The following is a 25,460-nucleotide window of genomic DNA, read 5'->3' on the forward strand; positions in this document are numbered from 1 at the left end:
CTCTGTCCAGACAGCACCCCTGCTTGGATCCCTTAAGTAGCAGCACAGTGTCTCTGTCCAATACACACAGGCAGATCTCAGGCCCTTAACACAGAATGGCTAAAATTGGAAGGGTCCCCTGGAGATCATCCCCTATGTGGCTGGAAGTAAGATAACCTGGACTCCAAAGCTGGCACCAAAGTTTTGCTACTTGCACAGGTCTCAGCAGCCCTTGCAACAATACAAACACATAGGGCAGTGTGTGAATATACAGAGTGAGTTCAGATTTAATAAGAAATTATAATAAAACAGATTGTAGTCAACAGATGCAGATGCCAGACAAGCCCTGACCAATTCTATTTCACACACAACTTTTATAACCTTGATTTTCCAGCATCTTCACTCTGTTCATCCCTGGTTCCCCTTTTCTTTGAGCACCTCACCATGGGTTTGCAGGCTCTACTGAGTCCCACGCTGTCCCAGATTATCAGAGATTTGTTTCTTGACATTTCTCCATGTTTGTTTTGTCAGGTCTATGTCATCGTTTATTCTGGTTTCTTTTTCCTTTAGTTTCCCACTCAATAAAGTCCCTAGTCAGATAACCTTGCTGGAATAAGCATTCTCACACACTTACACCTGCCCATAAAACTGACTGACCGGGCAGCTTCCCATTATGGCCTTCCTTATCATTTGCTGGTCCGTTCCTGCTTACGTCTTCCTCCCTTTCCCATTTTCCCCTTGTTGCACTGTAAATTAGTATTTGACCAGATATCCCTAAAGGAATAGACACTCCTTCCATACACCCTTACAAAGGCCTTTAGAAACATTCAGGTATGACTAATGACACATTCTGTTTCACATTTAGTGATGCTGGGTTGCATATTTCCAACGGCTTCTTGACGCAGTGACTTCTCGCTAGCTTCAAGTCAGCACTGTGCAAACTTACATCACTTTTGAACACAGCAGAGCTCCTTATTTCACCTCTAAGGGCTACAGAGCTAGTTCTGGAAAAATACTCTTTGAAACAACACAAAAAAGGACTGAAAAAAAAAAAAAAAGAAAAAGAAGACAGACAGATGAGGTATGCAACCCCTTGACAGAACTTCACTTCTTAATCCCTTCTCCTTATCCCACCTTTACAGATGTGTTCAGGATACAAAAAACGTTGCAAGTAACATTTTGTTGCTCTTGGACATGCAGGTAAGCAGATGTCACACCATGGTGGAGCATTACAGTTCAGTCCTGTTTGGTCCCTGTCAGTGGCTGGTCAGAATGCTGCTGAGGTTCAGTGAGATAGGATTTGGATTCAAGTGTGTCCCAAAGGAGAAGCAGTTCCCACCACCACCAATAAGCAGCAACTCCTTCTCATCTGGCAGAAAAACACTGCTATGATTATGCAGCATTAAAGGCCACTCCAAATGTTCCTGAAAAAGAAGAGGAATTCAAATTTCTTAGGATGAAACACAAGCTTGCATAGTCTAGAGGACACCACAGTCACATTATGGAGAGGTACACAAAGGCCAAGACGATGAACTGGACACTGAGGAAACGGATGCCTGAACAAAGTGCCCAAGACACAGAACGAATGGCTTGTCCAAATGACTCAAAAATCAAAATCCTAGCGTGAAACTTCTTTTTTCCCCCACTAGGAAGCAAAGGGAAGAGGATTCACTTCGTCAGTCAGGCATTTGGTAAATACAGTTTCAATTACTGCTTCCACCAAACGAGATCTCACTTAGAAAGTAATCCTTGAACATAAAGGACTTCAACAGATATCACCTCATACAGTACTGTAGAAGTATTTCATATAGCTACTCTCACTGGAAAATTAAGAATAGCCACGATACATCCATTGGGAACCAGCCAGCTGATCAACTACAGCACCCACAACAGTGACAAAAAGAGAAGAACATAACAGCAAGGAGACCATGATGTGCTCCTCAAGGAATAGTCAATTCACTAAACAACTTTCAGTTCAGTGTCTGAGAATGAGAAAATGTCTTTGTACTCATCAGGCCCTTAGAATTACTGGACAAGAAAAGCACCAGGAGCAGTCAGCACGGATTCACCAAGGGGAACTGGTGATCCATACCATAAAGCCCACTTGGAGGGGTGACAGCTGGGACCGTCCCCTCTGACATCTCCATTGCTTATCAGCAAGTCTGCAGGTGACACAAAGCTGGGAGCAGCAGCAGATACAGCACTGCCATGCTGGCATCCGGAGGGACTGTGATGGGCTGGAGAAATGGACTGACAGAAGCCTCCCAGAGTTAAGGAGAAACGTGAAGCCCTGAGCAGACCCAGGCACCAGGACATGCTGGGACGACCCACCTGGAAAGCAGTTGTGCAGAAAAGGACCTGGGAGTCCTGGTGGACACCAAAGCCATAACACCAGCAGTAATATTAACTACACAGAAAGTCACTGATGTTTCCAGTCTTCCAAAACTCGAGACCAATCCGCACTGGGCACTACGTACCTACTAGTACAAGGCTTTAGCACAGCACTGGCAGACACTGCAGCCTAGTTCGAGGAAAAACATCATAACCAAAGGCAGCTACTGATCAATCTGCACCCACTCACTCAGTAACATTTAGAAGTTATGTTATTTTAGATAAAACTTCATACTGTACTCGCTGCTATCAAACATGAGCAGCCTCTTTTATCCAAGGATATTAATTCCCTTCTAACTTCTGCTGTAGAGAATAAGAAAACACTACACTACACATAAGCATGCTTTATCCTTTATATTTTCAGGAAAATGCAGGAAAGTCAGCCAGGTGCACACATACTGCTTATATATTATAAAATATATTTTTACACATAGTAATCACAAATTCCAGTTTCATCTGTACACGTGGATCCTATCCTCGGTACCTCAGGAAAACTGTTACATCATGCAAACAGGGAAATGTTTATTCCACTCCTAAATTTGACTCCTTTGCATTCTCTATTCCATTTCTGGGAATGACCTTGAAGCTACTACTCTCTTTCACACAGTACTGCCTATCCTGAAAGAAAAATTCCAGTACTTACCGCATTAATTGTGTAGTCCAAGCACAGCCCAGTCATTAAGTCAACGACAGTGATGCCTGGCACGCACAGCGAGTGAAACCACACTCCACCAACAAGCACAAGTTTTCCATCGTGCACATGAGCAGTATGCGAGTACCTGCGAGTTTAACGCTCAGTTTATTCCATCAGTAAGGAGAGGCAGCTGGAGGCAGGCCTAGAATTCACCACTGCCTTCTGCTCACCTTGGGATGAGAGGAGGGTGCGTCTCCACAATCTGCCACCGAAAGCCCCGTTCAGCCTCCCTCAGAAGGAAAACTGAACTTAAGGGCTGCTCAGCTGCTCCCAGACCTCCGGCGATCAGCGCTCCTCCTTTCCAACTGCAGGCACTGTGCGAGTGGCGGCCTTCTGGTACCGGACCCTCAACAGCGATCTGTGGCAACAGAAGCACAAGCCTGAAGTTTGCCTCTATTCCAATTGCACTTGCTGTGGTTATGATATCAAACCCCTTCCCTTCCCAGCAGAGGACAGGAACAGCTGGGGAGGAGAACAGCCCGAATAAGCATGATAGGGAGCAACAAAAAAGCCTCCCATCTGCATGTGTGGGTGATTCCTCTAAGAATGGCTACACAGGAGTGTTTCCATCTACAGTATTTTCAATACTTCTCTGGCTTCAAGAATATAAGTTACTCAGTCATTACAGGGATTTAGTTCTGCATATTATTAGAAGCAACACTGTCCTTCTTGCATGCTCCTCTCACCTGAGAACCACAAGTTTACAACAACACGGGTCACAAAGCTGTGATCAGTGACTCAGAGCATGAAGCAAGAAAAGAAACTGAGCTGCAGGAGGAACGGGCAGAAAGAAAACCCTCAGGGCAAGACTGCTAAAACAATATCACAGAACTGGGAAAAAATTTCAGGGACCATTTTGTCCACCCTTCTCTCCTAAGGCAAACATAATGATATCTGTCGGCATCTGGCAAGAGTCATCCAGTAGTTTGTCAGGGCAGATTTTCAGAAGCATTTCTTGCAGCACTTTATTATCTCCACAATTAGAAGCTTTTCTCAGTATCTAGTTAAAGCTGTCCTTTCTATAGACTATCCAAAATAAATACAGAGAATAATTTGCCCTCTGCTGCTCTATTTTACATATTTGAAAAGCATTACTATCTTGAATCTTCTACCAACTCAGTAGCTCAGAGTTCTTCAATCTTCCCTGTAAATCTGAACGCACAGTTTAGTTCTTCCACAACAGCATCACGTTACTTACACGTTTAGCTTGTGATTTCTTGTTATCATCAACCTCTCACCCTGTGCTACTCACTATTTTTAAGCTCTGCTGATCTCTAAAGATCCAAATGAAACATACTAGTTTAATACAATAAACCAGAAGTCACTAATATCCATGGACCACTAACGAAATTCCAAGCATGGCTTCAGCGAGAGCCAGCCTGGACCTTCCAAATTCTAAGAGGAAAGGAATCAGGAACATTGGGGTTCAGGATACTCAGAGTGAGGGGGCCCACAGGACTACACAAAACTTATTAAAGACTTTTTAAGGCAAAGGGGATTGTTGAGGAATAAAGACGAAGAATAGACAGAAACAAGATTACAAGGGGGCTAATCACATATAAACAGTCTCTATTCAGTACAATTGCCTTACTGAGCCCCAGGCCTAGTCACCACAGTATATCTTACCTTTGATTAAATACCTTCCTAACTAGCTTTGCCAAAATACTCAGTACACATTAATAGGAGAGATACTGGGACTACGTGTCTGCAAGTACAGAGACATGAATTAGGAAACATAAGGCCAGCAGAGTCACTACTATGGTGAAGGACTGCAGGTTCTCTGGTTCCAGTGAGAGCAATTTCACGGCTCTCCAAGGCTTTGTATCCAGAGTGCCAGCTATTACTGCTCTATTGCAGAGACCAGTGGCAGTCTGGTCCTGTAGTGAGAGCCTCACCCAACAACTGGAACAAGTGAAGTTTCTAGCTTCAGTCACCAGGACAAGATGCTTAGTAACAGGAGCTGTGCAGGTCCTAGACACAAGAGCAACTCAGGCAACTGAAGCAAATCAGAGTCTCAGCACCAGCTGCTGGAGGACAACTAAGGGTCACAGGGCTCTTGTGCCCAGATGCCAGTTCCTGGAAAGGGGACCACTGTGTTTATTATTCCTTCCTTGAACCTCATATGTGTGGGACGTGCATCCCACATGTGCTAGAAAACTTGGAACTAATCCAGTCAGCTGTCAGCCTCCTACCTCCAGCACTTGGTCCAGGGTCTCAGACACACATAGGTATTGTTATTACACACCAGTATTCACAGGATCCGTGAGTGCAAGGTGCCTGTGAATTGTGTGCGTATCTGTTTGCTAGCAAATTTCAAGCCAGACTCAGAGCAGGCAGGAGGGCTCAGGATCTGGTCAGGGGTACCAGCTGTATACAGGGAATATCCTGATACATGAGGGAACTACAGATCTGCACATGCCTGTCAGTCTACAGAGTGAGGGCACATATGCGCTGATCTTCTCATAAGAACTTTAATTCTTATCAGACAAAGATGAGGAAGAGAAATGGGCTATCTACATTTTATGTGAGTGCTCGTAATGTTAAATGGGTGTTGCTGAAAGCATTATCTCATTGGCAGCAGTCGGTGCAGATGGCCACACCAGCACATCCCACATGTGCTCGTGTTCATGTGCACGTCTCTGGGATGTATGCTCACCTCCATTACTGGTTGAATCTGCAAATGGGAAAAGAAACTGCCATGCCTGCTGTCCTGGGACGAATACATCCCGGGTCCTGAGGCATACAGCACAGGGCTCCTTCCATGGAGGGAGGAATTCTCAGGCTCCACAGCTGCTGGAGCTGGTCACTACTTTTAACAGCTGTTAACAGAAGTTCCTCCATGCAGTTTGGAGTTCATAATCTATTTCTGTTTGAAAGACAGTCAACTTTCCCTGCATTTTTTTGGTGTTCTGTTGCTAACAACAGTAACTTCTAGGCATGTTACCTCCACGCACTTCAGCGATACCCAGAACAATCAGGGTATGATCAATGATAAAAAGGCATATCCAACGTACCGGCTGGTTGTGCTGCCAGAGATCAAACAGGCTGGAAAAATTGGAGGAATTGAAGCTCATCAAGCTCAACAATGGGATGTAAAAAGTTTTGAGCATGAGGAGAAACAATTCCAGACATCAGTCAGGTTGGAAAAAGACTTTTAAGATCAAGTCCAACACATGGAGCGCTGTGGCTAGTTCTGCATTCTTCAGTACAAGGAAACCAGGGAATTGATGCAGCGAGTCCAGAAAAGTACCACAAAGATAATTATGGGACAGGAACCTCACAAAGAGAACATTCACTGGGAAATGTTATCAATATGCATAAATGTCCAATGGGAGATGAAGGAGCATGAAGAAAGAACGTTCTCAGATGTATCCAAGACAGAACATGAGAAAATGGCCAGAAACTGAAATAAAAGAATTAGGAGAATTGCTTACACATTAAAAAACTCTCACGTTCCATTATGAGGGTGGTCAGCCATTGGAACAGGTTGCCGAGTCTCCATCCTTGAATGTAATCATAACCCAAGTGGACAATGACCTGAGCAATCTGTTCCAGTGGCCTTAAGGGGGCTGCACTAGATGACCTCCAGATGCCCTCCCTTACAACTGTTCTCTGCAGATTGCGATCCAGTAAATAGTGAAGCGTTTAGAAGTTCCTCAACACTAAACAGTGTGGAGTACAACAGCACTGCCGGTGCCATCTGCTTAAATGTACTGCTGTGGTTTAGCTGAGCTTCCAACACAGCAGCAATTTCTATCCCCAGTCTCCCTCAGCTCTTACCGTAGCACAGGAAATTTCTGGGACGTGCAGGAAATACCAATCCCCAAGCACTGGCTGCACAGCAGAGCGGCCTCCATACATAAACAGGTACTTCTCTCCTACAACCAGGTGGAAAGGTTAGAATTTGGTATGTTGCAAAAGCAAAAGGGTCTGCCTGAACGTAAGGAAAGCTGATCAAAGATATCTGCTCATGCAGTTTTGTAAGAAAGTGCCCTGCAACTTGACGAACATTTCGTATTTCCAAACTCCAGCAATAAATGCAATGAACTGTCCCATAGACACGGACGTTAGTCTTGTAAGACAAAAACAAACAAGAAGACCACACACAAGGCACATGGGTTGGAAGACTGAAAATATTTTCACTTAGATGATGTATTCCTTAGGCTTGTGATCATTCAGAAGACTTCTATCATCCACTCATTTATCATGCACTAACGGACTGTTCAAAGCCTGAACATTATTCAAAAAGCAAAGTCACAAAGCCAAAAAAGGAAAAAAAAAATGTTTTTTAGAATATACTTCATGGCAGCAAGAAATGAAAATTTGGGCAACTGAAAGAATCACAGAATCTTAGGGGTTGGAAGGGACCTCCAGAGCTCATGGAGTCCAACCCCTGCCAAAGCAGCTCCCCACAGCATGCTGCACAGGTCAGCGTCCAGGCAGGTCTGGAACATCTCCAGAGCAGGAGGCTCCACCACCCCCCTGGGCAGCCTGTTCCAGTGGCACGTGACAAAGTGATTCCAGTGACTCCATAATAAAACCAGACTACTCTTAAGAACACAAACTGTAGCAACACAACAACACAGATTTAACCAAAACAGTAACACAGGTGAAGCTTCATAAAACTAGAAGGTATATTTTTCCACACACAAAGAGAAAATAAAGGATAATTTAAATGAGTAGGAGACCTGAAGAGGTCTCAAAAAGGAGATATAAAAGGTATAAGAGTGCTCTGGGCACATGTCAGGGATGTGAGCCACATCCTCATAATGGACTTACAAGTAACATAATGTTGATTTTTCTACAAAGCACAATCGTGGCAAAAATGATGCAGTGCAGTCTAACAAAGATTTACAAAATACTTCATTTTCATAAAATGTTATTCCCCTGTTTAGCATCTACTTTTTTATAGAAAATTTAGTTTGGAAAGTTGAACTCTGAATTGCATTATGGTCTCGAACACTGTCTCACAAACCCAAAGTATGCTGCAGACTGAACTAATGACTGCCTTGTAATTCCTGGGGTGTTCTCCTGCAATAGCTCCTAGTGAAGAGTTAAACAGCTTAAGGACAGCTTCCACCTCCTGAATTTCACTGTCAATCTCACCAACAACTTGCTATTAGCTTGAAGTTTTTGCCCTTACAGTGAGTATCTTTTACTAGATGAGCCTGCAGCGTGTCATTGCCAATCTTGATTCTAGACCTCACAACTAATGAATAGTTACTAATTGCCACTAGAAGTACAGCATTTTTTCTGAGGCACTTGTGGAAAAAGCACTAGGCATCCTGCTCCACAGTGCTCTAGAACTAAAACACTGTCCTTTGGAGAGGAGGTTCTAGATCTTCTTTCTGGTGAGATGAAGCATGAAACACGTCAGTCATAAAATGAGCTCAAAGAATTACTCTTCCAGAACAGATTACATCCCCAGGTTCCAATTCTGCTTACCGCTGGAGATAACATGGCCTATGAAACAAGAAATTATCCTACTTCAAGAAGTAAGAGTTTCAAAAAGGGTGCTGTTTAATTTCTTTTCTCCTTTAGAGAGCACTCATTAGGTGATAGCAACAGCAAGTAGAGGAACACATCAGATCACCATCCTACATCTCATTTCCAGCAGGAGCCAAAAGCATTATGTCACTTTGATGCTTTGTCTTTCAATTCAGAAGCCCTGAACAGATTTTTCTTCTGTGAATTTAACCACTCTGCTTAAGTTCAGGTTAACTTTCAGTATATAGCATACTGCAACAAGCAGCTTCAGAGAATAATTGCAACACTTAACGAGGAAGATTTTCAGTTTTACTGAAATCTGCCTAACAATTCCAGCTGGTGCTTCTGTCTTCCTGTTCGTCCTTCAGGCCACCCTGTTCAAATAGTTCCTTTGCTCACAGTCTGCCCCCTCAACTCTCCTCCAGTTAGAAGAATCCCAGTCTAGTGACATCACTTCTTACGCAGGAGCCTCTCTATCTGCCAGCCATTTTTCTAAAGGAGGGAGAAACAGCACAGCATACAGAGCAAGGCAGCAGTGGGAACAGCGTAACGGCAGGAAGAGAAGCATGCATGCTCTTCTGTGTCCTCCAAGGGCGAGAGCACAGGAAGACCTGGCCACAGGACCAACCCATGCAGAAATCTCACAACGTACCTCCAGTCTTCCCAACCTTCTTACCTTTGAATATTACTTCAGTTGTGCTGTGTCTCCAACGCAAAGCAGCTGGTTCAGCAGCGGGCTGCAGACTTACAGGCTCCACAGTAACATCACCTGGATCTGAGTCATTACAGATTTTGGGGAACCTCAGCCACAACATTCCCAACGCTGCATTTGATGGGGACGTTCGTCCTCCTACCACCAGGGCCAGGCTGTCTGAGAGACATGACACCGTATGGTACAGTCGCTCATCTGGAGAGACAGAAGATATCACAGGTCACACTGTTCTTTTTCTTGCGACATTCAGAACCTTCACATCTCTCTGACTGCCAGTGTAATCGCACTGTGGCACCACTTACTGACATTTCACTGCCAGCACAAACATCTCCCTTGCCCCTGCCATCAGTATCCCACTTGAAACACTCACCCCATCCTTGATCAGGATTTTCCTTTTTCACACATCTGGTTTGCCAGGAGCCTGCATACTTCGTAAGAACATGAAAACTCCTCATACGACAGTGATGTCCATTCTCCTCCCCAAAGCCTCCAGTGGTCAGAATCACATTAGGTTTTATAAGAGCAGAGTGGTGACCGTAACGTCTCAAGCCAACAACTTCAGACTGAGCTGCACATGCCAACGCACTGACGCTCCCAGCCAACCTGACAGGGCCATGATGAGGAGGAACTGTAAGCCAACGAGGAACAAAACAACGTAAATTTCAAGCAAACAAGAACCAACACTTGTTAGTTTTAAAAATAAAATAAAAAACTGCGGAGTGAGTTGATGCAGCCCACTGACGATCTGACATGCCCTAGAAATCAATCTGCATCACATTCAACTGCCCTACACAACTTTCAGCTTCTGCTTGCTGCTCCCTAAAGGAAGGAAGCAGCCAAAAGCAGGAATTTGTTGGGCTGGCTTCACCTGGCAATGAGCAGTCCTTATCCTTAGGGAATGAGAATGGAAAAAGCCAACTGGATATCACCATCATGTGTTCCTTCCAGGGTTTTGCTGTCTCCTAAAATCTATCCAAGGAGCCTGTGTGAGATAAAAGAATACTACAAAAACTAGCCAGTTTGTACCTGCCACGTTGGATAATAATGGAGTCCAGGAGGGTTCCATCCCCTTTGATGCAGTCAGGACAAAGTAATGAGAACACTTCAGATGCCATTCCTGTATCAAGCCAAAAGAAAGAAACAAAAGCAAGCGCACGCTCTCAAAATCTCAGACCGAAGGGTAGTAATGAATGGCCAGAGCAAGAAGTCATAAATGAAACTTGCTTAACAGTATTCCCAGCAATGGCCATAATCAGAAGTCTAAAACTGAATCTGAGAAGAAAAGAAGAAACAAGTCTGTACAATCTCTTCTAACCCTCAAAAATATACAGCACAGGGATTCTCTGCTTTATCAAATAACTCTTGGTGGTTTCCTCATTCATGAACTATCCAGCTGCTCTTTAAACTCACACACACATTCTACAGCAATGAGTTCCAAAGCTTTATTGTAAGTTGTATGATGAATGCTCTTCTTTGGAACCAGCTTCCCTTTATGCTTCCCAGGTGTGCTCATAAGAAGGACTGTATACCAGAGGGATTAAGATTCCCCAAAGGTCACGGAATATAACTGACCCTAAAGAAATCATAAATGTTCAAAGATTCCCCCCCGGCCTCTGCTATTTGACAATACCTGTATATGACTGCCAGTCTCACTGTGGAATCACTCAGAGGCAAACGGCACAAGAAGTCAGTAGCAATACTAGAGTTCACCCTGGCTTTAGTGGACACTGAGAAATTGAGTGTGTTCACTACCAGGGCACTGAATACATCCACCCCACTGTATGGCAGGGCAGCATAAACAAGAAATTTAAAGCGCAAAGAAATAACAACATCAGCATCATGAGCCCAAATTTCCTCTTAGGTGAGGATGAAACTTCCCAAAAAATGGTATGAAAAAATGAATGTAAATACTGGAAATTTTAAAGTTCACAATTTGTCTCTAGGAAAATGATTCTAGAAATTAGTCCCCCTCAGCATAAGGACGTATTTTGTGTTTCTAATCTAATCCCATTAAGCTTGTTTCCAGTCCGACCCAGATCTCACCCCATCTTCATCTGAAAGGCCAATCCCTGAGCTCCCTGCTATCAATTACGTTACTCCTATGCAGATCTCCCAGCATGCACTTGTCACCTTCCTCTAACGAAACGACGTTCTCTGCTTTCTCACTTCAAGAGAAATTTCCTTCCTCTACAGCATTTGCTGTCACACTGCTACAGCACTCTGCAAACCTGCCAGAACTTCAGTTAACGGTTCTGTTAGGGGTGGTCAGCAGGGACAGGGAGGTGATTGTCCCTCTCTACTCGGCTCTTGTGAGGCCCCATCTGGAGTCCTGTGTCCAGGTGTGGAGCCCTCAGTACAAGAAAGACATTGAGATTTTGGAAAGGGTCCAGAGGAGGGCGACTGAGATGAGCAGGGGGCTGGAGCACCTCCCCTATGAGGACAGGCTGAGGGAGTTGGGCTTGTTCAGCCTGGAGAAGAGAAGGCTGCGGGGTGACCTCATTGCAGCCTATCAATACCTGAAGGGAACCTACACCCAGGAGGGGAGTAAACTCTTCAAAAGGGCTGACAACAGCAGGACTAGGGGAAATGGATCCAAGTTGAGGGAGAGAAGATTGAGGTTGGATGTTAGGGGGAAGTTCTTCACAAGGAGAGTGGTTAGGCCCTGGAACGGGCTGCCCAGGGAGGTTGTGGATGCTCCGTCCTTGGACGTGTTCAAGGCCAGGTTGGACGGGGTCCTGGGCAACCTGATCTGAATGTGTGTGTTTGGTGGCCCTGCTGGGCAGGGGGGTTGGAACTACATGATCCTTGAGGTCCCTTCCAACCCGGGTGATTCTGTGAGTCTGTTCACAGCACGTGGTGGCAAAGTAAACACAGCCACATTAAACTGTTCTCATAATGCAGGCTATTGCATTTCTAGAATTGCAAACAAAGAACCACAAGGTAGAATGAGAAACATCCAGTACTTATCTTACACAACACTTACCTCAGAGTCACTCATTGCCCTTGGTTTATCTTCTCTCCTACTTTTCTGACACTTGCAAATTTGCCAGCAGTTAACATAAAAAATGGCAGAACACAGTCATAGCTAACTCGGTCATTATTGTAGGAATGGCCACATAAAAAAACAGAACAAAATACCTGTTGAATATAGCTAGAAAACCATATTCAACAATGACAAAACACTAACAGCCCAGGGAAATGCAAGAGCAGCATACACTCCCTCCAGAAATGCTCCCAGACGTTTGCAGGTCAGGAACCTCACACCAGGCATACTTTCTTTGTATTCAAGTAATCCTCAATGGATTTCTGCATTGAAAGAATTGCAACTGGAGCACTTGCAAATTTTCAGCGTCAGCAATACCCTTTGTAACAGCAGCTGCTTTGCAGGGCTGAGATTGTCTCCCTCAGATATCTCACTGAGGAAGGAACACGAATCCTTTGTAACACAGAAGAGTCTTCTTGAATGCTGAAAAGGATTACCTCATATTCATCAAAAGGCTCCAGAGCCTGCACTCTTTGTTGCTCATCTTCTGGAATACAATGGGTGAAAAACTCATTCATATCCATGACACTGCACTCAGTCCAGCCCTGAAACAGAAATCCCTCAAAATTATTACTTCTGGAAGAAAAGACCTCTCACGAGAAAACAATGACACTAAATGAAGAATCTGCATGAGTCTTTAAAACTGTCCAGCTGGAAAATAGCAGCAGCTCAAATTCTGATGAGATGGCTTGCCTAAAAAATTCTGAATATCTAACATTAAAAGCTTAAGAGGAGCTCATAAGTCTCCTTAATCCCATACCACCAAACAGGCGAGGGACCTTCAGGTGACCACGTTACCAGAGCAGGCAGCAGCTCTGCCTTGGCCATTTTCGCTTCAACCCAGCTGGCCCAGTTGACGACTCCTGAAATGATGTCAAGTTGCACCTTCTCCAGGTGCTCCAGGTTTCCCATGGCTCTTAGGGCTGCAGGTACTTACTTTTTCAAAAAAACGCTTCTGCTGTGCTTCACAATCAGGGTATTGAGACAAAGAACGAAGTGCAGAGTTCAGCTGACTGAAATGCTGTTGCATTACACGTCCAAAGGGATCCTCTGGGTGCATCTGCTCATACAGCAGAAAGCACGCATGAGAGAAATGCTCTGCTGCCCACTGAATCAAGGCATCTGACCTGTTGGGCAGATATAAGTAAGAACAATTAAATACCTGTGGGACCCCCTATTGCAGGACAGATGCAACATAAAGCATGTTACTAAGGCACCCTGACAGATCACATACAAAAGAGAAACCTGTACTGGGCATCTATGAAAGTCTCACCCATTCATAGAGGAAGTCAGGAATGAGAAGACCCCAAAATTTTAAAAACAAACAAATAAACAAAAAAACCCACAGTACTTAAGGTTCTTCCTCTTTTCATTTTTTTAACCTCCCCTTTAGGTTCACAGAATAGATGAGATTGGAGAAACCTCTGGACATCATCTGGTCCAACCTCTGGTCCAACCAGCAGAACCACCCAGAGCTGCCTACCCAGGCCCATGGCCAAACAGAATCACAGCATGGCCTGGGCTGCAGAGGAGCACAGCACTCATCCAGCTCCAAGCCCTGCTGTGTGCAGGTCGCCAACCAGCAGCCCAGGCTGCCCAGAGCCACATCCAGCCTGGCCTTGAATGCCTGCAGGGATGGGGCATCCACAGCCTCCTTGGGCAACCTGTGCCAGTGCCTCACCACCCTCTGCCTCCAAAACTTCCTCCTCACATCCAACCCACACCTCCCCTGTCTCACTTTCAAGCCATTCCCCCTTGCAGTATCACTATCCACCCTTGTACACAGCTTTTGAAGATCTCCAAGGAGGGAGATTCCACAGCCTGTCTAAGCAAGCTGTGACAGCTCCCATCACTCACACAGTAAAGAAGCGTTTTCAGATGTTCAGACAGAAGCTCCTGTGCTCCAGCTGTGCACACTGCCTCCTGTTCTGATGTTGTGGGAATCAACTGCTCCATCATACTTACAGTGTAAGGAGCTGTTTGGAACTTCCACAGAATTCATGAGGCTTTAGTTTTAAGACAGCAAGTCTCCCATGACTTACAATGAAGTCTCTGCTTCTCATTTTAGAACCCAGCTAAGAAAGGACAGCTCAACTGACCTGCTGCTTTCCATGTAGGTGAGCACCACCTCTGCTATGAAAAGGGTGGGGACTTCACTGTCCAGTCCTGCTTCATCTAGAGCTGCACTCAGCTTTGGCAGCTCTGATAAATCCACTCCCAATAACCTATAATCCTTCCCAGAAAAGGCGGTGGTGACTCCTGTGGGACAAAAACAACACTAACTCACTACAGCGGCTTCGCAATACTGAGACCCAAGCCAGGAAAATCAGCACTACCAGCAATCATTCACAAGACCATGCCCAACTCAATTTTTCTGTGAAATAAAGAAGAAAACCCCAAAACTAAATGATCCGTAATAGGGTGGCACCCAGAAGCATCAGGAAAAGATGAATAAAAGAACCCAATAAACTCAGAATTGAAATTCCATTATTTCTAGCACAAATTTCAACTACTGATTTCCAACAGTTATATTTACTATACAAACAAAGCTTTATCACCCTTACTTTAACAACATTTTTATATCACTGCTCTCCTTCACAGACATTTTGATTCAAGCTAAGAGAATACCACTGCTTTGACAAAATAGCTTCTCTCACATCTACAAAATTATTCTCAAATTTGTTTGTGGGCTTGAGGGGTGGGTGGGTTTCTGTATTTTGTGTTTTTTAGTCTCAAAAAAAAGATTTCATTTCTGCAAAATGGCTTTGGATTCTGAACCATGAGAACTCCCTGCAAACACTAGCACTAGTCTTACAGAGCACTGTTCTCAGAAATAGGGCCCAGCTTATGATCTGCAAGCATTATAAAGGCAGGCTGCTTATGACTATCATCAATCATAAGCTGCTTCACTCTTTTCTGCCAAAACCAGACTGAAAATGACTAGGTAGTAAAGTAGCTCTATATGCTAGCTGCTCTGTTGCCTCTATGCCAGTGAAATCCAACTGCACCTGTCCTGAGATTTGTTGATGTACATGCTTCTCAAAGGCATCCATTATCAAAAAACTAAGTGGCCTCCAACAGCAGCCCGCCCCAGTGCTTCCTGCTATTTTCTTCTAACATCTCAATTGCCCATCTCATCACTTCTTCTGGACACAGAGAACAAGATATTCCCATTTCCCTCGATACACATCTTTTACTTCAAATACATGGAAGATTATTGATATGGACAGAATCCTGTTCCACAGGATGCTGTAGATACATAAAATGTAGACAGATTCAAGAGGAAACCAAACCCACTTATGGAAGAGCTAGTCACTAAGCCACATTCAACTGTTCATGGGAGGCCACATCTTGTGTCCTGTCTAACTGTAGCTGCTCTCCACCTGTATTTAAACTGACAATCTGACTGGCAGCATTCCCCAGGGGTCGGTGCTGGGTCCAGTCTTGTTCAGGATCTTCATCTCCAACCTTGATGGGGCGATAGGTGTCCATCCTCACCAAGTGCATCAACGAGACAAAGCTGGGAGAAGTGGCGGCACACCAAAAGGCCGTGCTGCCATTCAGCAAGACCTGGACAGGCTGGAGAGCTGGGCAGAAACAAACCAGATGAGGTGTGACAAAAGCAAGTGTTGAGCCTTGCACCTGGGAAGGAACAACCGCAGGTATCAGCAGAGGTTGGGACGTGAGCTGCTGGAGAGGAGCTCTGCAGAGAAGGACTGGGAGTGCTGGTGGACGACAGCAGTGTGCCCTGCTGGACAGGAAGGGCAATGGGATCCTGGGGTGCATTAGAAAGCGTGGCCAGCAGGGCAAGAGAGGTGACCTGGGTCTGCTCAGCCTTCAGGAAAGAAGACTGAGAGGGGATCAGATCAACGTTTATAAATATCTGAGGTGTGGGAGTCCAAAGGACACGGCCAACCTCTTCTCAGTGCTCTGTGGGGACAGGAGAAGGGGAGATGGCCGTAAAGTGGAGCACGGGAAGTTCTGCACGTGGGTGAGAAGGGAGTTCTTCACAGTGAGGATGGCAGAGCTCTGGAACAGGCTGCCCAGGGAGGCTGTGGCTTCTCCTTGTCTGGAGATATTCCAGACCCGCCTGGACGCCCACCTGCAGCCTGCTGTAGGAGCCCGTTTTGCAGGGGTTGGACTCAGTGATCCCTGGAGGTCCTTCCAGCCCCATAATCCTGTGATTACAGTCAAAACGTAGTGGCTTGAATATGTCCCTATTGTATTTCATCCCACATTTCACAGATTTCCTGTATTTACACATTTCCTGTGCTTTGTCAAAACCCTAATTCCATCCATCACATTGCAACTATCTCTATTTTCTATTGCATTATAACATTTGCACCTTCCACAGCCTATCAACTGCAACATTAATGTAAACCTTGAAGGAGATCAGATGCAAGAGAACCACCTAGTGAACCCCATACCTTACATCCCTCCATTTTGCAAATGAACCTGCCACTCAGTACTTAGTTGGCAAAACTAGCCCTCCAGCTGTGCTTAGATTCTACCATATTTTCCCAAGACCCAATTCTTCCTCTTCCTGGAGATTTAAAAGAAGTCAAGTAACACAATGACTAATGCTGCAATTACAGTCAGCATACTTAAGAATAATAGCTTCTCCCCTATCCACAAAGATCATAAATCACAGAATCATTTAGGTGGAAAGGTGACTTCAAAGGTTACGTGTAACAGGTTGCTCCAGGCTTTGTACAGTCGAGCACTACTGTCTCCAGAAAGAGTCTGGCTCCATCCTCACTATAATTTTCCACTGGGTAGTTAAAAACTGCACTAAGACCATTCCCCACCACTCATCCTTCTCTTCATGTTGAGGAAAGTTCTCTCAGCTCTACCTACATTTTGTGCTTCAGCCCTTCCTCATTCTCCCGACCCATCACAGCGCAGGCTGCAGTTTGCCACTGTCTTCGCACTGCTAAGTCCAACGTTAGACACAATACTTAAAAAGTTGCCACAAAAAGACACTGAGCTTTGTTTGATGTAATCTGCTCCTCAAAAACCTCCGAGCAGTTCTGCATCTTGTTGTCTCCCAGTGCTTACAAACGGCTCTGATTTTTTTCACAAAATAAACACGTGCCTCACACACGTTCTTATTACACACACGCACTTCCAAGTTCCTCTAATGCAACTCAGTTTTTAAAGGCTGAAGCTTTTTTCTTCCTTCTTCCATACATGCAGTATCCAGAACATTTTCCACAAACACCATACCTAACCCTTCTGCTCCAGCATCTCCCACCAGTGCTGACAACTCTTCCGTCCTCTTGATCAGAGCAGCTTTTTGGCACACCACACTTGGGAAATCCACCTCGTATATCACAGTGTGATGTAGAAGATCCATGTCTTTCAAACGGAAGTACAAGGAGTCAAAGCCAGCACCTAGAGACAGGATCTGCAGAGAAATTGGCAGAAAACAAGTTATACTCTAGCAGCATCCTGAGCATCTCCCTGTGAAGAACATTCCAGTTCAGGTGCACAATCTGCAGAGTAACAAAACCAGGTAATCTCCCAAAAGAGGTTGAAAAACTTGCGCAAAAACTAGATAGATATTTCTATCAGTGACAAATGCAGATCCAGTACTGCCAAGTAGATCCTCTGCACTATTCTGGGAGAAAACCACCACAGCTGCTAAAAAACGTTTCATGTACAAATACAGCAGAAGCTGCCAGCAGAGCCAGGCAACGGAAACGTACCTGTCTCCTAGGATGACTTCTGGTCTTCAGCAGGAAATCTTGAACACAGTGATCTACAGCACGGGCACGGACATAATAACCTCTGTGGAATGAAATTCAACTGCAACTGCTGTCCAGTACCCCTATTTCTCCAAGAATTACAGTCTATTCCAAAAAAAAAAAAAAAAAAAAAAAACCTTTTTTCTCTCAGCTTCCACTCAATAATCATATTTATTTGCACTTGGAGATATCTGATGATTTTGTCATCTCTAGACCCTGTATTTAATGTCTAACCACCAAGACTACAGATAACGGAGAGAAAACACGTAAAATACTCAGTGGATGGAAAAGGATGAGTCCAGGCAGTCAGAAGGCTTCCTGCAATGCAGTTGGCCAACATCTTGGCCTGGATCAACCTGATGAGGTTCAACACAGCAAAGTGCAAGGTTTGGCACTTGGGCCGGAGGAATCCCAGGCATCCAAACAGAGTGGAAGGAGCAGTGCTTGAGAGCAGCCCTGTGGAGAAGGACCTGGGGGTCCTGATGGATGAACACCTGAACATGAGCCAGCAGTGTGTTCAAGATGCTTGGAAAGTCAATGGGATCCTGGGCTCCACCAGAAGTGGGGTGGTCAGATGGAAATGGGAGGTGATTTTCCCTCTCTACTCTCTATCTGCAGTACTGTGTCCAGATCTGGGGTCCACAACACAAGAAAAGACAGTGAGCAGTTGGAGAGGGTCCAGAGGAGCCACAAAGATGATCAGGGGGCTGCAGCACCTCCCTACAAAGACAGGCTGAGGGAGCTGGGCTTGTTCAGCATGGAGAAGAGAAGCTGCGGGGTGACCTCAGTGCAGCCTGCAGTGCCTCAAGGGAGCCTGCAGACAGGAGGGGAGTCAGCTCTGTGCAAGGGGAGATGGCAGCAGGACAAGGGGAAATGGTTTGGAGTTGAGGGAGGGCAGCTGGAGGCTGGATGTCAGGGGGAAGTTGTTTAGAGAGAGAGTGGTGAGGTGCTGGAACAGCTGCCCAGAGAGGCTGTGATGCCCCGTCCATCCCTGGAGGTGTTCAAGGCCAGGTTGGATGGGGCCCTGGGCAGCCTGGGCTGCTGTGAAATGGGGAGGTTGGTGGCCCTGCCTGCGGCAGGGGAACTGGAGCTTCGTGATCCTTGGGGTCCTTTCAACCTGGGTCATTCTGTGATCTCACTTCCTGCCCCAAATCAGATGGTGTGACAATATGAAATTAACTCCTTTATACACAAGGTGATGTGCTCAACCAGCAGTTATTGGGTATAACAAAATGAAAGCTGTGTGTGCAAGAGCATTAACAGGGAGCAAAAATGAAAACTGAAAGGAGTTTCATTCTCTGTGTTGGTTTTCTTTTTTCTGTGTGATGAAAACCAAGAAAACTGAATTCCTGGAAAGCATTCAGCATCCACCTGGCTGCTGCCTCCTTTTCCTCAGTGCTCAGGAAACCAGTTTTACTCAGTTTCACGGGGTTCCCACCAGCCGTTCCTCTCCCTGTCAACTCCCCCAGCAGGCGCTCATTATCCCCACCCCCAGACCTCACAGAAACATTTTAAAAGAAACCCAAGGATTTGGGAAGACAGCATTAACAACATTAACATGGAGCTCCTAGCATGAATTTAGTTTGGCACACCGACGCCACGTGAGCAGACACCTCGACACAGATGCACTTTCAGATGCGATTAGCAGCGTTTGCCCTCACAGGCCTGCCAGCTCCTGACATTCACGTTACCTACACGAAACTCCTTCGGCAGTTCGCAGTCACTGTCATATCGAGCCGCCCCACGTTAACCAAGGCTCACCGCGGGTACGCACTGTAAGCGCCCGCGTTTCAACGCCCCGCACAGCCGCGCTCACGCACAGCGCTGAGCGGCAGGCGCTGCTCGCCGCTCCCGTCCGCCTCCTCGCCCCGAGCCGCACCGCGCGTTCCTACCGGTGGATGAGCGCAGTTCTCCTCCGCGGCCGGCCCGCAAGGAGCCGCACGAAGCGGTCCCGCACGTATCCCCGCTCCGCCGCCGAGCATTTGCTGACGGCGCTGCTGCCGCCCGTGCCCCGCACCTGCGGGACGACAAACCGCGTGACGAACCGGGCGCCGCCGCGCCGCAGCCCGGCTGCCTTACGGCACAGCTCCCGCCGGAGCGGCCGAGCCTCCTTCGCGGCGCCGCCTCTCCCTGCCGCCCCGAGAGCCCGGCCGGACTCCTCCCGAGCAGAACCGCCCCGCTCCACAGCCGGCGCTCACTCACGCCGGCGCTCCGCCGCCCGCCCGGCCGCCCTCCCTCCATGCCGCGCGCAGAGACGCGTCGCTCACGCGCAGTGACGTAGACGCTGTGGACGCTACGTAGCGCCCCCTGGCGGCCCGCACCGCCCCGCCCCGCCTCGTCCCGGCAGCGCCGCCTCCGGGCGATCCGCGTGCAGCGCCCGCCCGGCCCCGCGGCGTCCCCGTCTGCGGGCGCGGCCGTCCCTCGCTGCTGCCGCGGCGCTCGGCGGACCCGGGAGCGCGCTCCCGTACCTGAGCCCGGCAGCGAGGGAGGGCCGGAGGCTCGCGGCCGTGGCAACGGGCAGCCTCTTCGCGGTAAGCGGAGGGACGCGGGAGGAGCGCGGAGCTGCCCGGAGGATGCGTGCGGCGCTGCGGCCGTGCGGAGCTCCCCGGGGGGTGCTGGGGTGCGGCAGCGCGGCGCTGAGCGCCTTGTGGGCCTGAGCTCCCCGCCGAGCTGCTGAGCTGCCCGGGGGCGCGGAGCTCCGCGCGCTCTTGAGCAGAACTGACGCGGGCGCTGCCCGTGGCTTTGTGAGCGCTCGCAGCCTGCGGTGTGACCGAGAAACGGGCGGGGCACGGCCTGTTGCAGAGCAGGCGGATGTTCCTGCTGTTTCTCCTTAGGGTTTGCACTGGGAGTTGTAGAAGAGCCGTGCTGGCCTGGCCGTAGCAAGGTGTCACCAGGACTGCGCTTGCCTCTGTGCTCATTGTCTCTACTTATCTTGTGGTCCGCGCAGTATTATATTGTGCATTGCATCAGCTGGAATCACAAAATGTCACTTCTGCAGAGAATGGTCAGCATGCGTATTTCTAACTGGGATCCATGCAGCTCACTCCTCGACCTACTACTGCTACTACTGCTAGCATTTCATCAGTAGCAGTACAGATTTCTTTTTCCAGAGGTGCACTTTAGTAGAGCTGCCTTTTAGGCTATTCCCGGCAGATTTGGAGTGGCTCAGATATGTGGTTACAGGGCAGGATGCAGGTCAGTAGTTCTGTTTATATTCTGGTCGTATGCACTTTCTCCAGGGATATCAAGACTTCCCTTCCCTCCAGGGCTCTCTTTTGCAAACTGCCCATTATTTTGTTGATCGTCCCATCTCTGCGGTGTGGAGATGATGTTTGGATTGCATTGCAGTTAAGGCTCACGGGCAGCGCTATCCCATCCTGCTGATGCTTCAGGTCCTGCAATGTTCCCAATTCTACAAGCATCCTGAGAACGATGATGAAAAAAAAATGCTTGGCAGCAAGCTGGGGAATGGCCACTCAACACTGCGTCCAGCTGTCCCAGGAAGATTTTTCCAGTTCCATGTTTCTATATCCATAACAATCTTCTGTGCAAGCTCTGTCAGAGACACTGAAACATGAACTAGGCATCAGACACGTAAAGCTGAGAGGGAGTGGGACTGGGAGGTTAGTTTCCTGTCCTTGGTACAAAGCCCTGCATGCATACTCCATGAGGAGAGGCTCTATATTGGAGTTCTGTGATGCGGGAAAAGAATGTGGTGCCAGTAATTCTTGGGCCTCCACGTCCAAACTCGAGCTGCCATAGGTATGAAATCCTGTAATCACTCAATTTTATCAGACGCTGGAATTTTTGCTCCTATATCTTTCTTACTCAGAAAAGATGTTTTAAAGCCTGATAGTTGTAATAGCTAGCAGAATTCTTGTTGATTGCAATAATAGCCAGTTTATATCTATCTGTTCTTGGTTCACAGTCAGTCTTAATCTGAAATGATTCCTTTACCTATCCTGCACTGACTCTAAGTGCACAAGCAGACAGGTTTATCACTGCTTGATCTGTTTTGCCAGACTAAGCCTAGCCAAACAAGCTGTGTTGGTGGGAAGAGTAAGGCTTTTAAATGCACGCTGAGAGGGCGTGCTGCCGTAGCACTTGCACTTCCATCAGGTTTGGACGCCTTTGCAGGCCGATGCAGGAGGGGGACGCCTTATCCCGATGTGCATGGGTAACTTCTCCGTGCCCCATCTCTCCTCCCACTGCTCCGAGGATTCCTCTGGGGTTTTGCAGACATTCAAAGCCTGTGAGGAATGCACTCCTCACCCCACATAACAGAAAACACACAGCAGAGCAGCACAGGCATCTCAGGGCCCCATGCTGCTCCCACCCCCAACTGGGCAGGCAGTCTGAGGAGAGAGGAGTACATAATGAGAAGCATTTGCTGCCACAGCTATCTATAGTCTTTTGTTTAGGAGCAGGCGAGGCGTGGTTTTTCTTCCTGACCTCAGAGATGACGGCAGAGAACCCCGATGAGAAACAGGGAGTGCTCTGGAGCGAGCAGCCAGGCTGCTCAGCATGGAGGAGTGGGACGCCAGAATCCCCCAAAGGTTCACTGAGTGGTGCTGTCCTCCCACAGGAGGGTGCACTGTGCCCAGTGTCAGAGTCTGCCTTCAGTTCAAGGTGGACCAACGATGCTGGGGCTTTGACATGGGCTGAACAGCGAAGCATTTTCCCTTATCTTTCTTGCTGTTCCGATCACTTGGATGTGTGCTGAAGGTTATCAGCTGCATCAGTTTCTCTATCAGCTTCCATCTGGGAAAAAGCTCTGTGAATGATATAAAGGTGACATATGTGCATGGTGCAGAGCAGTAGGGCTGTACATTAATGATATTGGTACCTTTTTCTTTCATTACCTATTTGTCTTGTTGCTCTCAAATACTGCAAGAGACGAGGGCTGGACTCATCTGCTGATCTAGGATAATGTGGCAAAATCCTGGAGAACAGATGATACCAATCTCAGATCTCAATCCTATTATTATTCAAATACATTAGTATTACCACAGAGGCCTCTGTTACAAGGCAAAGCCTTGTCAAGCTAAGGCCAATATGGCAAAATGTGGAGATAAGCAGCATGACCTCTAAGTCCTCTACACACATGTAACTCCTGAGTGTGCATCCTAAATACTTTACAAAAGACAGCTGTGTCATCAAAGGCAGTGATTGACAAAACAACTTACAATCACGGGAACCAACTCCTAGTCATTTTTAAGAACCTGAAAAAAACAATAATCCAATATATTGTAAAGCAAAATAATCCACTGCCAAGGAATCATAGGATGGTTTGGGTTGAAAGCGACCTTTAAGATCACTTAGTTCCAACCCCCTGCTCTAGGTAGGGATACCTGTCACAAGACCAGGTTGCTCAAAGCCCCATCCCTGCAGGTGTTCAAGGCCAGGTTGGATGGGGCCCTGGGCAGCCTGGGCTGCTGTGAGATGGGGAGGTTGGTGGCCCTGCATTGGGGGGGGTTGGAGCTTCGTGATCCTTGAGCTCCCTTCCAACCCCAGCCATTCCATGATTCTGTGATCCAGCCTGGCCTTGAATGCCTCCAAGAAGGAGGCAGCCTCTCTGGGCAACCTGTTCCAATGTCTCTTCGATGCTCAGTGGAATCTTTTCTCCTCTTTTTCAAAAAGAATGACAGAAAGAATTTTGGAAGGTACCAAAAGATGTTGATTCCACTGATGATAGAAGAGAAGAAATAGGTAATTACCCTGTGGTTTGTAACAAAAATTTAAAAAGCACAGGAAACCATTATAAGGGATTTTAAAAGGTAGGAGATGTGGCGTGCTTTGTTGCATTACAGAAACTGTGCAGTAGAGATGAGGTGAGGATATAGCTAACATACCAACCCGGAGAAAGAATATTTGCAGCAGCACTGTAATGGATTTAGGTTTATGAATCAAGGAGGGTGCAAAGAACAGACTGAGGAGATGTGAGGGCAATCAATACTGAGATGGGGTTTTGTTGTCTTTTGTTTTTGTTTTGCAGAGATCTTGGACCAAAGGATCGTGGGGAATTACCTACAGCTGACGGTGATAAATGAAAATGGCATGTTTTGTGAAATTCTTGGACACTTCGTATAGTATCAGCTCTAGGCAAAATGGGAAGGGTTGTTGTTGCACACTGTGAGAGGGAGTGAAGACTGTCATTAACTCTACAAGCACTGTACATTGCTGAGCAAGATAATAATAAGTCTATTTATAATACCAGTGGAAATACGATTGTGTGAGATTTGCTTACCTGTTTTATTCCTTGCAGTACTGTGGTCTTTTAGAATCTCCTTTCTAATAGATTACAACTTCATGAAGTCATATTGTCAATTCTGTGTTGAAGGACAGAAGCTTGATTTAGGCAGAGCTGTGGTCATGTCTTTCTTTAAAAATACCTGAGCTGTCTGGAAAATGCCTGCAATGAAGTCTTGCAGGAAGATGCTTTTCTACTTCAGATCAAGTGATACTGACCCCCACCCTGGCATCCATCTCCTTGGTGGAAGCACTCCTCAGCTCCTTACCCCCCATTAGAGTCCCTGTACTAAGGAAAAAAAAGCTGGTGCTTTTTCTCATTTTAAGTAATACATTACTGAACATAGATGAACTTACATTCAGCGATGCGCTTGGCATTTCATGAATAAACACCCACAAGACTCTGATGCAGCAATTACATCATTTTATGCTGCATTCCACTTGTGCTGGTGTTATTCAAAGACCTTATCACACCTTCTCAGTTTGCTTTCTCTAAACAACTCAGACTCATGTATTGTCTAGTGTTGGGTTTTTCAAAGACAAATGAGCAATATTGGATTCTGTAACTTACGATTAGGGAAGCTTCTGGCTCTCTTTAAGGTCCTGATGCATGAGGATGCTGTTCCTCTAGCCACGTTAACCTACAGCCCTAAGCATCTCCAAGCTCCCTCTGTGCACTAGATAGAAGGACTCTGCCCTGTGCTTCTCTCCAAATGCAGTAATTAAACATGGTCTGTTTCATAGTTTCTTCAGTGACTTAAAGACCTTCAAAATCTGACTGTTACATTGTTTGCTCCTCAAATGTGTGTCTCAATTCTCCATCAGTAGAGTGGTGAAAAGATCAAGTTTTGTATCTCCGAGGCAGAGTGTGTGAAAAAAAGGAATTTTGGCACCTCAGAAATGGATAAGGGATTTTTATAAAGCTTTTGGCAGTAGTGCATGAAGAGCTGGATAAACACTGGGCAGTAATTCATAAACTTTTGGTTTAAAATCTCTTGCTGTATGTAACAATGGATAATTGTCATCCAGGAGGGCTGTTGTTTCCATGAGAGTCCCACAGAGCAGTTTGTGGTTGCTGGCTAATGGCTGTGTCCTGGAAAGCAGAAATTGAAGGATTGATTACATTAGGTGGCCAATGAATCACGAGTTCTCAGTTTT

At 46.5% G+C, this 25,460-nt stretch overlaps 1 protein-coding gene and 1 long non-coding RNA gene across 2 annotated transcripts; one reads left to right on the forward strand and one right to left on the reverse strand.

Moving 5' to 3' along the window:
- Positions 1-240: 240 nt before the first annotated feature.
- On the reverse strand, positions 241-20,294 carry LCMT2 (leucine carboxyl methyltransferase 2). Its single transcript, XM_042832628.1, has 14 exons — positions 20,133-20,294; positions 19,946-20,070; positions 18,015-18,096; positions 17,533-17,713; positions 14,406-14,565; positions 13,244-13,433; positions 12,744-12,851; positions 10,290-10,380; positions 9,634-9,891; positions 9,228-9,458; positions 6,845-6,942; positions 3,235-3,422; positions 3,014-3,149; positions 241-1,403 (listed from the first exon to the last, which is right to left on the reverse strand). The coding sequence occupies exons 1-14, from the start codon at positions 20,292-20,294 to the stop codon at positions 1,236-1,238; spliced, it is 2,178 nt and encodes a 725-aa protein (XP_042688562.1). The 3' UTR covers positions 241-1,235.
- A 204-nt stretch (positions 20,295-20,498) lies between these two features.
- LOC122167797 lies at positions 20,499-24,276 on the forward strand. Its single transcript, XR_006171098.1, has 2 exons — positions 20,499-20,584; positions 24,049-24,276. It is a non-coding gene; the product is annotated as an uncharacterized LOC122167797 (long non-coding RNA).
- The last annotated feature ends 1,184 nt before the right edge of the window (positions 24,277-25,460 follow it).

Source organism: Centrocercus urophasianus, unplaced genomic scaffold (genome assembly GCF_019232065.1).
Source record: "Centrocercus urophasianus isolate 14NV4802_14NV808 unplaced genomic scaffold, USGS_Curo_1.0 seq_1060, whole genome shotgun sequence".
Taxonomy (NCBI): domain Eukaryota; kingdom Metazoa; phylum Chordata; class Aves; order Galliformes; family Phasianidae; genus Centrocercus; species Centrocercus urophasianus.